This window comes from Mus caroli, unplaced genomic scaffold (genome assembly GCF_978045245.1).
Source record: "Mus caroli unplaced genomic scaffold, Mus_caroli_1 scaffold_6, whole genome shotgun sequence".
In the NCBI taxonomy this organism is placed as follows: domain Eukaryota; kingdom Metazoa; phylum Chordata; class Mammalia; order Rodentia; family Muridae; genus Mus; species Mus caroli.
The window spans coordinates 142,708,762-142,723,443 of NW_028227261.1; the positions used below are offsets into that span (position 1 = coordinate 142,708,762).

The following is a 14,682-nucleotide window of genomic DNA, read 5'->3' on the forward strand; positions in this document are numbered from 1 at the left end:
TTGTGATTTTATTTTAAACATGTTCGATAGCTGTGATGCCATACTCTAGCTAATCTGCTTGTGTCTCCTCTGTTAATCTCTTGTTACTCTTGTGTTCTCAGTGTCTCAGCTTTTAGCAAGATGTATGGGCAGATCTTAGTGTTGAGTCTTGTCCAGAGGCTTATAGCTCTAGCCCTCAGAAATCATTTATGAAACAGATCTGATGACACACATCTGTTGTCGTAGCACTTGAAAGTAGAGGTAGGAGGATCAGGAGTTCAAGGTCAGAGCTGGCTATGGAGTGAGTTTGAGACCAGTCTGGTCTTCAAGAAGCCTGTCTCAATAAAATAAAAACCATGTATGCCTGCCTTGGTCTTCTGGTGATTCTGGCGCTCCTGGTTGGTTTTAGATAGTCGGGTGTTTTCTGATTTTAGGACCTTCCAAAGGTTGTTCTCACGTCCTTTGTTGTTTACAAAGCCAGACTGACACATAAGGTTAAGGAACCTTCCTTTGAATTTAAACCCGTCTTTATCTTTCTGTTTATAGGGCATGTCATTAAATTCAGAATGGTTTGCCAAGTACTTGCAGGCAACAGCAGCTGCATGCTGGGTAAGCTTAAATGTTTTTAAAATTAATTTTACATTGATGAATTGTAGTCTATTTTTAATTTAAATAAATGTTTTCTAAGTAGATATATACCTTTATATTTATGTTCTATAAGAAGAATAAAGCCTTTCCGTTGGGTTGAGATAGAATACATAAGATATTATGCAGATGACATATACAGACTGTCTCCAGAGTTGTTTGATTGTTGTCCCAGTTACTTCTTAGTTGTTATGACAAAACACCATAACCAAGACAACTTATAAAAGAAGGCATTTCCTGAGATTTACACTTCAGATTATAGTGCATGATGGCATGGCATGGTGACAGGAACAACTGAGAGCTCACGTCTTAATCCACAAGTAGAGGACAGAGGGAGAACACTGGGAAGGGCAAGGAGTCCTGAAACCTCAAGGTACTCCCAGTAACATACTTCCTCCAACATGGCCACACCTCCTAATCCTTCCCAGTTTCACCAGCTAGGACCCTAGTATTCAAACATATGAGTCTATTGGACTGGTTCTTATTCAGATCACCACAGTTGTAATTTACTGTCTGGAGAAAGTGAATGTCCTTTAGGAAGAAGGTGACATGGTATGTGCCAGGCCCATTCTTAGCTTTGACATGCAGAGGAAAACAGAAAACGTCCTCATATAAGTAATTACAATGTACTTGCCATTCTTCTACATTTGTTCTAAATAAATGTCAGGCTGTTTTATGTATTAGTAAATATTAGAATAAAGAACAAAGAACATGAGAGACAGAGAGAGAGAGAGAGAGAGAGTGAGTGAGAGTGTGTGTTATGTGTATGTGGTGTGTGTGGTGTGGTGTGTGTGTGTGTGTTATGTGTATGTGATGTGTGTGTGTGTGTGTGTTATGTGTATGTGGTGTGTGTGTGTGTGTGTGTGTGTTATGTGTATGTGGTGTGTGTGTGTGTGTGTGTGTTATGTGTATGTGGTGTGTGTGTGTGTGTGTGTGTGTGTGTGTTATGTGTATGTGATGTGTGTGTGTGTTATGTGTATGTGGTGTGTGTGTGTGTGTGTGTGTGTGTGTGTGTGTGTTATGTGTATGTGATGTGTGTGTGTGTTATGTGTATGTGGTGTGTGTGTGTGTGTGTGTGTGTGTGTGTGTGTGTGTGGTTAAGAAGCTGTGAGTAGCGAAGTATCCACCAGAGCTGTGTCTCTAGCTGTATATGTAGCAGAAGATGGCCTAGTCCGCCATCAATGGGAGGAGAGGCCCTTGGTCTTTCGAAGATTCTATGCCCCAGTATAGGGGAATGCCAGGGCCAGGAAGCAGAAGTGGGTGGGTTGGGGAGCAGGGCAGGGGCAGGGGGAGGATATAGGGGGCTTTGGGGATAGCATTTGAAATATAAATGAAGAAAATATCTAATAAAAAGAAAAAAATAGAAAACAAAAGAAGCTGGGAGTAGGTAGGAGAGGCTGAGCAGAGTGAACAGGGAAAATAGAGGCAGAGTCACAGCTACAGGGAGTGGCTGGCTCTCAGAAAGACCTGGCTTTAGGCTTTGAAAGTAGCCATAGCATGAAGAATAGATTTGCTGGGACAACAGCAGGAGATCATCTGGAGTCATGTTAAAGTAATTTGAATGAGGGAGAGCGTGGGGCTGGATGGAGCTGCAGAAATAAGGGAAATGTTGAGCTCTGCCTCTTATGTGAAGACTGAGCAACAAGGCTCACTAATAAGTCTGATATGAGAAAGGGAAAAGACAAGTTTTTTCTAAAGTTTTTTACTTGAATAACAAAGTGGCGTATTTGTTGTTGTTGTTTTTTGTTTGTTTTGTTTTGTTTTCCAGATAGGGAAAACTGGGAAAGAAATGTGAGCAATTAAACTCAACTAATGATCTTATTTTGTTGTTCTTAATTACTCAAGCAAAGTGGAATAAATTCTATTTCAGATGTAATATACAACCATGGTATACCCTAAAATGTAACTGTTCTCTCTAATAGTTTCTTTTTGTTTGTTTGTTTTTCTGAAACAGAGTTTCTCTGTGTAGCCCTGGCTGTCCTGGAACTTACTCTGTAGACCAGACTGGCCTCGAACTCAGAAATCCACCTGCCTCTGCCTCCCAAGTACTGGGATTAAAGGTGTATACCACCACTGCCCAGCTAATAGTTTCTTTAAAATATCATTCTCTATATTTGTGCTTCCTTCAGGTAACCATGCTAGTATTTTGCCTAAGATTTATAATTAAACTATTATTATTCATCTTCAAGTATTAAGAGTTTGGGGTGGGGCTAGAGATATGGCTCAGCAGTTAAGGGCACTGGCTGCTCTTGCAAAGTACCCAGGTTCAATTCCAGCACTCACGTAGTAACTCACAACTATCTATAAATCCAACTCTAGGGAAACTGAAACCTTCTTCTGGACTCTTGTTTGCATGGGGCATGTACTTGGTATAGACACACATGCAGGCAAAGCCCACAGACATATAAATAAAAATACTTAAACTTTGATTGTCTACTTGAGTACAGAAAAAGTATTACAAAGCAAAAGAAAATATAAACTAATTAGTAGATTAAGTACAATTAAATAATTTTTCTATTAACTTTTGCTTACATTGCTAATGTGCTCTGCTTCCTTGTGTAGACTCATGCCAACCTGACATCGTGCCAAGCTCTTGGAAACATGTGTGTGATGAACATGAACTCGTACGACTCGACCACACTGGACGCTTGTCGACTGTTCCATTACATCTTTGAAAGCACTGCTGGATTGATCAGTGTGCATTCTGTTCCATTCTGGTGAGGAAATTTGGATGTGTTAAATACACCAGTGGTTATTTCATGAATGTTAATATGAACTATTTCTTCCACTTATTAAGACGATTCTAATTGTTTGTAGGAGACAGAACCTTCCTTGGCTGTTCTATGGAGACCAGCCAGGATTGGCTCCTCAAGTTCTCAGTACTACACCTCTTCCTACAAATTTCAGTTTTAAAGGAAAAAAACAGGTACAAGTCCCTGTATCACAGGAGCAGTCACTACACATAATCTCTGAACTTTAAGATTAAAAAGTAACTATGGCTGGAGATGGGGCTCAGGGATGGTATGCCTACTGACATACACAGGCCCTGGCTTTATTCCCTCAGTCCCCAGTTTCAGAAAAAAGACACAGTCACTAGTCACACTTGTTAATTTCCAAGAATATTTTGAAAAGTTTACATACTCAACTATGTAAATATCAGCTGTTCATAGAAACTGCAAAGTAAAGGGTTGGGCTGTTTCCTTTACTGCATAGACATCTGGATTGTGTGGATATGGTGGCACTTGGAAGGTTGAGGAGGGACTTCATCACCTAATGCAAACGTCTCTCTGTCATGCAGCCATAATTTTAAAATAGCTTCCAGAAACTTCACAGAATGTCACAGCTCCTATTTCTCACCTCTCATTGTTGAGCTTTCCAGAATGAGGTCCTATCCCCACACACATCCCATGTAACAGATTTGAGAGGAAGGTACCTGCCACAGTGCTGCCCCTAACCCCTAAAATAACACATCTGCAAAACACCAGTCCTGTTTAAAGTGTGTTGAATTGTATAGGTAGTGGGATTAATTTGCATTCAAATAACTTTAGTGGAATTTAAAATTTTCAACAAAAACAGTGCTAATATTAAAAAGATAGTCAATAATGAAAAATCCCCTCCAAGGAATATTTAACATAAATTTACTGTTGTCCTTCTTTAACCAAAACATAAAGCTGAAGTTTGTTGCTGCTTCCTATGATATACGAGGAAACTTCATCAAATGGCAACCTTTAGAAGGTGGTGTTTTACAGGTAGGTATGATTCCAGCTAAGATACTGCTACTCATTGTCTAAAGCAGAGACTAGAGGAACAGACTAGAATATTCCTTGAAGAGAATAGTGGGAGGGTTCCTGATGCTTTCAATGAGAACTATAAAATTACAGTGTGTGTGTGTGTGTGTGTGTGTGTGTTCATGCATACATTTAACATTTGTGAAGGATAGAGGACAATTTGTGGAAATGTATTCTCTCCTTCTGGTCCAAGAAATTGAAGCTTGGTGGTGGGTGCCTTTACCTCCTGAGCCATCTTGCCAGCCCCAAGTTGGAATTTCTTAACATTGTTTTCAAGTTAATACTTCCTTAGCTTTTTGTGGTCCTCAAACATTAAAAAAAGTAGAAAATAAAACATATGTTCACAGAGGACTCTTTCAACAAAGAAATTTATGAGAGATATTTATCAGTTGTGTTCTCTGTTGAAGCTTTGTCCAGACACTGAGAGAAGACTAAATGCTGCGTATTCTTTTGGAACAACTTACCAGCAAAATGTGAGTGTGACTCTGTTTGTTAGACAGCCTGTATTTTCACTTCGTTCTACTGACTGGAATGATAGGTGAATTTTTTTTTAATTCAGAAATTTATTTTAATGGTAATAACAATGTTATGAATTAATAAACCTATTGTCTGGGCACAGAAAATATTAATCATCAAGACAAAGGTACATTAGTATCTACAGAGTTTTAAGTAATCTACAATTAAATATTACAGTGTTCGACTTTCATAGTCAACTGTTTAACTGCCTCTAGGCTTATGTGTCTTAAACAAAATGCCACTGCTGAGCACTTTATAATAAAGTTAAAATACTATTTTATGTTTAGAGGCTACTAAAAATGTAATTCCCTGTTTGATTTGCCACCCAATAAAATAACAATGCTTCCTTCCGTTTCTTTTAATACATTCCTGTTGTGTGTAGTTTTTTTAATTATTTATTATGTATTTTTTATTAGATGTTTTCTTCATTTATATTTAAAATGCTATCCCCTTTCCTAGTTTCCTCTCAGAAAATCCCCTATATCCTCCCCCTGCTCCCCAACACACCCACTCCCACTTCCTGGCCCTGGCATTCCCCTATACTGGGGCATAGAATCTTCGCAAGACCAAGGGCCTTTCCTCCCATTGATGGCCTACTAGGCCATCTTCTGCTACATATGCAACTAGAGATACAAGTTCTGGGGAGTACTGGTTAGTTCATATTGTTGTTCCTTCTATAGCGTTGCAGACCCCTTCAGCTCCTTGGGTGCTTTCTCTAGCTCTTTCATTGGGGACCCAGCATCCACTTCTGTATTTGCCAGGCACTGGCATAGCCTCACAGGAGCTATATCAGGGTCCTGTCAGCAAAATCTTGTTGGTATATGAAATAGTGTCTGGGTTTGGTGGTTGTTTATGGAATGGATCCCCGGGTGGGGCAGTCTCTGGATGGTCCTTCCTTCAGTCTCAGCTCTGAATTTTGTCTCTGTAACTCCTTCCATAGCTATTTTGTTCCCCCTTCTAAGAAGGAACGAAGTATCCACACTTTGATCTTCCGTCTTCTTGAGTTTCATGTGTTTTGCAAATTGTATCTTGGGTATTCTAAGTTGGGTATTTCTTGGCTAATATCTACTTAGCAGTGAATGCATATCATGTGTGTTCTTTTGTGATTGGGTTACCTCACTCAGGATGATATTCTCCAGATCCATCCATTTGCCTAAGAATTTCATAAATTCTGTTAAGATAATTAAATGTTATATAGAGAAAGAGTTGATGAGGTTATCAACTGATATTACACGTTCAGTGTCTTTATAAGATATTATCTATTTTTATCATGTAGAAAAGTTAACAGATACAAATATGGAAATAATGTAGTTTTTTTTTTTTCCATTTCCTAATGGTATAGGAATCTCCAAGTTCAAACAGAGTCTAATTAGAGTCACCTGGCATTATTTTGGCATGCTAGTCAAATAATGCTAATATTGACTTACTTCATTAAATAAAAGCATATTTTATGGCTGTTCCCTCTTCTTGCTTTTGTTTCTAGAAATCATATCTTATTTTAATCTTTATGTTAATTGGTCTAGAACTAGTTTCTAAATTAGTAAATCCGAAAGTCCAAATTTTCCTAAGTTCACTCTAACAGTAATCAATGTTAATTTCCTTTTTGTTCAGTGCCATTATTTACTTTTTGTATTGGAAGTTCAATTATTTGCAATTAGAGTTTCAGTATATTAAGATAAATGTGATATACCATCTAAATTGTAACTTACAGAAACTCAATGCTTGTTCTTTGGTGCACTGGAGTTTGTCCACAACAGAATGTTTGCAAATAAATATAAAGGTTTATAAATTAGAAAAAAAAAAAAAAAAAGAATTTCATAAATTCATTGTTTTTAATAGCTGAGTAGTACTCCATTGTGTAAATGTACCACATTTTCTGTATCCATTCCTTTGTTGAGGGACAACAGGGTTCTTTCCAGCTTCTGGCTATTATAAATAAGGCTGCTGTGGACATAGTGGAGCATGTGTCCTTATTACAAGTTGGAACATCTTCTGCGTATATGCCCAGGAGTGGTATTGCTGGTAGTACTATGTCCAATTTTCTGAGGAACTTCCAAACTGATTTCCAGAGTGGTTGTACCAGCTTGCAATCACACCAGCAATAGAGGAGTGTTCCTCTTTCTCTACATCCTTGCCAGCATCTGCTGTCACCTGAATTTTTGATCTTAGCCATTCTGACTGGGGTGAGGTGGAATCTCAGGGTTGTTTTGATTTGCATTTCCCTGATGATTAAGGATGTGTAGTTTTAAAAACACACTACCACCTTTGCCCATGAGCTGCTGTGCTACCAGCCCCTCCCAGCTCCCTGGCTCCCATTTGTTCCACCTGGCTTAGCTCTAGGATGGCCACTGCCAAGCCTAACCTAGCTTCTCTTCTCTACCTGCCTCCAGGTCCAGGGTCTCACCACCAGCTTCCACTCAAGATCCTTGAGTCCCCAGATAAAAGACACATCGATAGCTCTGTGACTTTACAACTTGCCCACTAGGCACAATTACTGGGTGCAAATCTGTCCTGCCTGGAAATCCATGCCCTTGCCACTTTATTATCTGTCTCGCCAGTAGTGGCTGGCTCCAAGTAGCCCCTGCCAAACATCTTTAGTCACCCGCATGTCGCAGAAGCCACAGGTGCTAGGTGTCCTTGAGGCCTTACATGATTGCAGCATCCTCTTTACTCTAAAGCATGGCAGAAAAGCCCCTTCTCTCCTTCTCCACCTCTTCTTTTCTTCTTGGAACCCAGATGTCCACCTGTACCTTTTGCCCAACAATTGGCTCCTGGCCTTCTTTATTGACAAATCAAGACCCAATTACAAAACTAGACCTTAGAATCAGAACCTCCCCTTACACATCCCTGTCTCCAAACTTTCCTTTCTCCTTCCTATCATGACTTTCTTTAACTTTGACATTACAGTATGGTACAAAAGAATATTATGAGCCATTTAACATTTGCAAGATCCTTGGTAATATATAAAAACATTTTAACATCTTGTATATGCATACACATAGAACAAAACCACAGTGAACAATGCCTTCATGAGAAATTCATTGGAAGAAACATTTTTATTATTGATTAATATTGGACAGTTGTGCCAGAGATTATTTTTTGTTTATATCTTATAATTTCCAAGTTTTCTACCATGGACATGAATTTTATGATCAGACATGACTTATAGGGTGTTTTGTCATCTTTTTATAACAATGTGGACTACAAGAAGGGAGACTCTGGCGATGTGCTCATCATTCTTTCAATGATGTCCCATTCAATTCATGAAACAATTATGTGAGGAACTTGGTGTCTGTGCATCCATGGGACTCAGTAATATTAGGTTATTTCCAAAGCAGTTGCATCGGGTAAATAGGTATAAAGCCATGATTACTGTAGTCTAACTGACCGTTATGCACAAAAGTAGTTCATAGCTCAGTAACAACACTAGCTATATAGGCAAAGAATGGCAGAGTCTATGATACTCAAGGCTTACAGTGAACAGAAGTTGGATGGAACATAGTAAGTAAGGAATTTATGAAGAACCCACACTTGTAGCGTTGGGAAGCTAGGAGGGCCTAGCACATACATGGTAAGGAACTGTACTGGGTTGGTATGAACACATGAGTATAGACTGGTAGGGAACAGTCAGAGATGAGCTTAGCCCTCATGAAGGGAGCCAGTCATATGCATGATTATACAAAACATGATTATATAGGAAAAACAAACAAACAAACAAACAAGAATAAAAACCTGTTCTTCACCCCAAAGGACAACACTGGTTTTAAGCCTCTTCTTTGATAGGTACTTAGTGTTGGAAGTGAAAGCCAATCTCCTCATGTTATAGATTAAAAACAGAAAAATTCTTTACTGGTTGCCTTTTTTTTCTTTCTTTTTTTGAGTAGTACTTTTAGAAATTTATATTTTGGAAATCTCTTGAAAGTACATGCAAATAATATAAAGACACTTTATAAAATTAAGAACAGAAATGTTTAACATGCTTTCTAATTTTGATTTGTGGTGTGTTTATTTTTATTTTACTTCCTAGTGTGAAATCTCTCTCTCTAAACTCCTGGTTGACTTCACCAGTCCTGTATTTTATGATGTTTTCCTTGAGTATACTGATGAAGAGCAGCACCATTCCCTTTGGGCTATCCCAGTGTTAAACCTAAATCTTCAACATAACAAACTGTTTGTGAACCAAGGTAAGACATTCTCCCCTGCTTTCTCAGAGCTGAGATCAACAACGGAAACCAATATGATCATTTCAGGAAACCGGGGGTGATGTACAACTTTATACAGATGAGCCAAGGTACAAGGTACATCAAGCAATCTCTGTAGCTTTAGGACATTTATTCATTTGATTTTCAGTACTTTAAGACATCATACCCTTGCTGAGAGTATATCCCTAGGAAAATAAGTAGAATTATGAATTGAAACTTTTTTCTTTCCTGTTTCTGACCCTCTTTTGGGGCAAACTAATTTCTTTTGTTGTTACCCATGCTATAAAATTCGACCTAGGCAGGGAGCAGAGATGGCTGACAATTTCTTACAGGAGTAGCCCTTTGTGGTCATCTCATATAAAACAAAAGTCTAGGTTTTAATATTGATTTCTTAACTAAGTGTTGTGAGTGCCATCATAAGCATTTTCAAAGTAGCTTTCCTAGTGTCACTCTTTCCTTTTTTTCTTCTTTTTTTTTTTTTCTTTTTCTTTATAATGAAAGACAGTAGCTCCAGCAAGTGGCTTCTGACTCGGCGCATTTTCTTAGTGGATACAGTAAGTGGACGAGAAAATGACCTAGGAAATCAGCCAAGAGTAATTCGAGTTGCTACCCAGATTTCACTGAGGTAAAAAACTACCTAATGACTAAGTAGAATTGGGAGTATATGAGGAAGGTATTTACCAGTCACTATCAGACTGAAGCAATAGGTAGAACCGAGCTGAAACAACACCTAAGCTTTCCTTAAAGATGTGTAGGTTGGCAGAGTCCAATAAAGGTTAAGGGCTAAAGCAGAAAACTGATAGCAGCCACCCTCAGGAGTCTGTGCAAATTCATGTTCTTGGCTTCTCTATTCCTAGGGATTTGCAGTAGGCTGAGAGAGGACAGGAGGGAATACCAGTGGCTGCCATGGCACTGTAGTAAGAGCTTAGGGAAGAGTGTGCTCAGCCTCTCTAACCCCGCTTCCTTTCGTGGCTCTCTGTCTAAACTCTTGAGTCTAGATTGACCCAGGTTAGCCAGCATCCCCCTCATTCTAAATATCCCACCTTAGCATGCCACCATGCAGCCTGCGTTCTCTTTTCCATGTAATAGTAAGATCTTGACTGAACCCCCACTCCACCATGTTGTAATGTATGCTGTGAACACATTAATTTTACACTGGAAGCACTTCATGTGCTCATCATTTTCTCGCTGTTGTTCATTTGGTCTCATGGCAGTTGTATGAGCTGGGCACTGTGGGAGCTTTCCCCGTACTTCATGTTGACACCCATGTGCACCGTGGGCTCAGTCGGCCAGAGTAGAATTCCTAATAAAGATGAAATCAAACCTAATCAGGGTAGGCTTGTCCTTGGTGAGGCCATGCTGGCATTTTTCTTTTTGGGCTCACTAACTGTATGGCACTAATACTCTGTAGTTGCCAAGTTATAACTGAAACAAAACTAAATGCAACATGTGTTTTGGTAAAAATTCATCTTTCTTATCTGAAAATCCACACTTTAGCTGCTTTTGTTTAGGTGTCATGTAGTATAGCTCTTTCTGATGTTCCTTAAGCGTGTTTCATAGTTAGTGCTTCCGTTATTTCATATGTACATGTCAGAGCCGAGATCTTGTCTCCTGGGGTATACTTTAGTGTTAAAGTTTTTAACCAATGAGAATGAACTATGGTTTAACTCTTAGCTTATACAGAGCCTCCTCTAGTCCTTACTAAAATATGAAGACAGTCTATACAAATTAAAAAGAAATGATATATGCCTAAGATGTTAAATATATTTACAAGATTGAGTATATTTTCTTTTAACAGCATTCGCCTTGTACCCAACACAAAAAATGGAAACATATACACTCCCCTACTTACCATTGCCTACAGTGACATTGACATCAAAAATGCGCATAGCCAGTCTGTGAAGGTGAGTTCTTCATTATTCAGTGCCCTTGTATTTATAAATACTACTTAAATGCTGTTGTAGCTTATCCTGGTCAAAAGGTAATATTTTTTAAAGTTTTAAACAAATCCCTTTGCTTATATATTCAAATCTTAGTTATTGGTGTCTAATGAAAGAGAGAAGCTGAGCTCTTAAGGATGTTGAATATTAAAAAACAATAGTGAATGATATTTTTATTTTGTATTATTAGTATATGTGTAATGGGGGAGGGGCGGCAAGTGATTGCAGGTTCCCATGCAGACCAGAGCCATTAGGTTCCCCTGTAACTGAGCTGGAGTGAGGTGGAATTGAGGATGGCTCACTCAGCCTGGGAACTGGGAATTGAACTCAGGTCCTCTGCACTCTTGACCACTGAGCCATTCTTTCCGTGTCTCGGTGGAAGGATTATCAGCAGCTGATAGAGATGGTTCAACAGACAGACAGATGAAAATCATCAGCTTTGTAACTAGCAGGATAAAGATGGACCAGAGAATGAAGTTTGGACCTGCAGCCCTGATTCACTAAAGAGTGAAGGCCCTCAGTGTCCAAGAGGGCCCACCTATGAAGGACAGAGAGCTCATACACCCAAAAGGCAGGCTGTACCAAAGAATAACCCTGGAAAACCCTGGTCACACATGGCCAGTGCCTCACTCGGTCCGTCCCCCGGAGAGAGCATTCCTGCTTGGAGGACAGATGAGTGAGAGAGGGACAGAGTGAAACAGGAAATTCTGGGTGCTTTATTTTCTCCTGGAGATTTGTAGGAGATTACCTGTCCTCTGGGACATGTGAAGTAGGAGACAAGCTTTCCTTATCACCAGCACTCACTAATAACTTTTGATGTCTGTCATTCTGCTTTTTATTATTATCTATATTAATAGTCTTCTGTGTTGCTTAGAAGGTGTGGTGCTCTTACCCTGCTTGTAACCAGGCTCTCATAAAAGAGCCATGGTTCTTGACCTTCCTAACGCTGCGACCCTTTAGTACACTCCCTCCCTCATGTTGTGTGAGTGTATGAGCTTCCTCTCTGTCATAGGCAGGGCTCTAAGACACACATAAATCATTCTTGTTGCTACTTCATAACTAATTTTGCTATTGTTATGAATTGGAAATAAATAAACTGACATGAGACCCCTGCGGCAGTAATGGCCCACAGGCTGAGAACCACTGCAAAAGAGGGACATAATACAACGTACATGAGACCTTTTCCTCATTTGTAGTACTAAAAACAATTAGGTCAGATCAGTTTCTGTTCACTGGACTTACATACACTAGTACTGGAGAAGACAATCCAGAAACATGCCAAGTTACAGGATCCTGGGTTAAAATTTCCTAGTGAGTACATTTATTTTAACACAAGCACTCTTTTCTTTAAATATTCTTATTGCCCATAGTTTACAAACTAAGTCTCGAGAAACTGCAATATAAGAAATAAAACAGGAGCGCCAGCTGGTTCCTCAGTGGGTTAGGGTGCTCCGCAGACACCGGACAGCACAGCTCCAAAAGCAGAATCGCCTAATGGTGGAAGGAGAGAACTGACCACCCAGAGCGGTCCTCTCTGACCTTCATATATGTGACATGGCATGCATGTGCCCCTACACACACACACACACACACACACACACACACACACACGCACGCACGTGCACGCAATCAATCAATCAATCAATAAATATTAAAGATAGAAGAAAAAGAAATTTAGAGTAATGAACTACCTTGATTTGATGAGGCTCACCTCAAATTTATTATAAATGGAAAATGTACAGTTGTTTGATCATTTTAAATTATAATACATTTTAATTAAAGTATAATTATGTCCTCTTACATTCCTTATGACAGCCCTGACAAAGGCTGTGTTTGAGTTTTGAGCACCCAGCTGTCCTTCACATATGTGACATGTCCTCGGTAGCCTCAGCAGCTGGGTCCACTTCCTGACTCACCAAGCAGGTCAGCCATCAACAATAGTTCCCTTGGGTTTCCTCTTTACCACCTAAGAAAGGACTCTGCACTGTGTCTCCTGGTCTTGTTTGTCCCCTCCTCAGCTAACCTTGTGCCTGTGTGATGTCCTTTTCATACAGCATCTCTGATAGATCCTTTCCTTCACTTATAAAACTCTTGGGGTACTTCACCTTAAAAACACACTAAAGCAACTAACAGCCAGTCAGCTCTTTCCTTGGTGTTGCTAGCTCCTCAGCCTGCATTGGTTCTTTTCCTTCCACTTCCCAACCATTTCACTTGTTGCTTCCACGCCAGAGCTTTACTTTGTTCTTCCCTGGAACTCTCCCAGGAAGGTCAGCCATCTTTACCTTGGTATTCTACATCTGATAATGCACTCCTGACTCTGCCATCCTTCCCCGAACTCACTCTTCTGTAACCCTGATAAAGCCAAAGGAACTGCCTCTCCCACCTCTCATACTCCGGTTTTGTCTCCTGTATCTTTTTTCAGTTTCCCTTCCCTCCATTCTTCCCAGTCCTCCCACACACCTCCCCTCTTCTCCAGATCCACTCCTTCTCAGTTTACCTTTTAAAAAGACAGGCACAAATTTTCCAATCAAGGCTGAGTGAGGCAACACAGAGGAGGAAAAAGTCCCCAGCACAAGCAAAAGCATCAGAAATATCTCCCACACACACTCCCGCTGTTAGTCCCACAAGAACACTCAGCTACACAGCCATAACATGCAGAGGACCCAGCTTAAGCCCACCCAGGGCCTGTGACGGTCCCTTTGGTTTCTGTGAGCCCCAGTGCTTTCTCTTGTATTGTAATACCATGCAGTCCACAGGATTCCTCTTGAGACATTTGAGTATTCTGTCTTCGTAGGGGATGGTTGTTTAGCCAGTTGATAAACTTGTGATACAAGGTCAATCATATGTCTTAGCAACAAAAGCTTGTCTGGAAGTGAAATCTGATTAACTTGGCTTGAACTACTGCCAGAGACCTTGGTTCCCAAGAAACCCTTCTTTCCTCTCATACATGTTCAAGAGAGAAATTTAGTGAAGTTTAAAAGTTCTCAAAAAAAAGCATATCTCTCTGTGTGAGTAAAGGCCAACATCCATAATAGTGACCATTAAAAATATAGCGCTCTTGGCAAGATCTGGCCACAAATTTATTATGAACATAGGTGTATGGTACTGAATTTTAGTCTGACTGATCTGTTCTCTTTATAATCCCAGATTTCCTTCTCAGTGAAATATGAGATGAATCAAGGAGACGCATTTGTTCAGACAGATGTGAGTACCTTTTAACTTATTTACATTCATTTTCAGTTTTAAAATGTGAAGATAAAGTTGTGAAAGTAGATTTTCATGTGCTTTTATCCTGGCTTCCCTATGATACAGTGATAGTAACCAGGCAATTAACAGTGATGTAGACCTGCATAATGTTTGGTATTGCAGATTACAAGTTTGTCTCTATCGCTTTTCTGATTTTACAGTGCTTTCAGTTGTCACAACTTCCATATGTCCTCCAGTTCGTGACAGTGCCCCAGTGTTTCTTTGTCTTTCATGACCATGATACTTTGCTAGCATTTTTTGACCATCAGTTTGGGTTTTCTGGAAGTTTCCCATGATTAAATTGAGTTTGTATAGTTTTGTTAAAGATGCCAAAGGAATGTATCAGGCCCTGCTCAGTGTCTGGAG

General features: G+C 39.7%; 1 protein-coding gene across 1 annotated transcript in view; it reads left to right on the forward strand.

Annotated features, from left to right (window-relative positions):
* The window catches only part of Tmem67 (transmembrane protein 67), a 46,343-nt gene that overhangs the window by 14,144 nt on the left and 17,517 nt on the right, over positions 1 to 14,682 (forward strand). Inside the window, exons 7-15 of the mRNA XM_021159802.3 lie at positions 526 to 588; positions 3,187 to 3,341; positions 3,442 to 3,550; positions 4,296 to 4,373; positions 4,820 to 4,885; positions 8,956 to 9,112; positions 9,632 to 9,755; positions 10,929 to 11,034; positions 14,218 to 14,274. Coding sequence (XP_021015461.1) covers positions 526 to 588; positions 3,187 to 3,341; positions 3,442 to 3,550; positions 4,296 to 4,373; positions 4,820 to 4,885; positions 8,956 to 9,112; positions 9,632 to 9,755; positions 10,929 to 11,034; positions 14,218 to 14,274 — 915 coding nt within the window. The remainder of the gene's footprint in view (positions 1 to 525; positions 589 to 3,186; positions 3,342 to 3,441; positions 3,551 to 4,295; positions 4,374 to 4,819; positions 4,886 to 8,955; positions 9,113 to 9,631; positions 9,756 to 10,928; positions 11,035 to 14,217; positions 14,275 to 14,682) is intronic.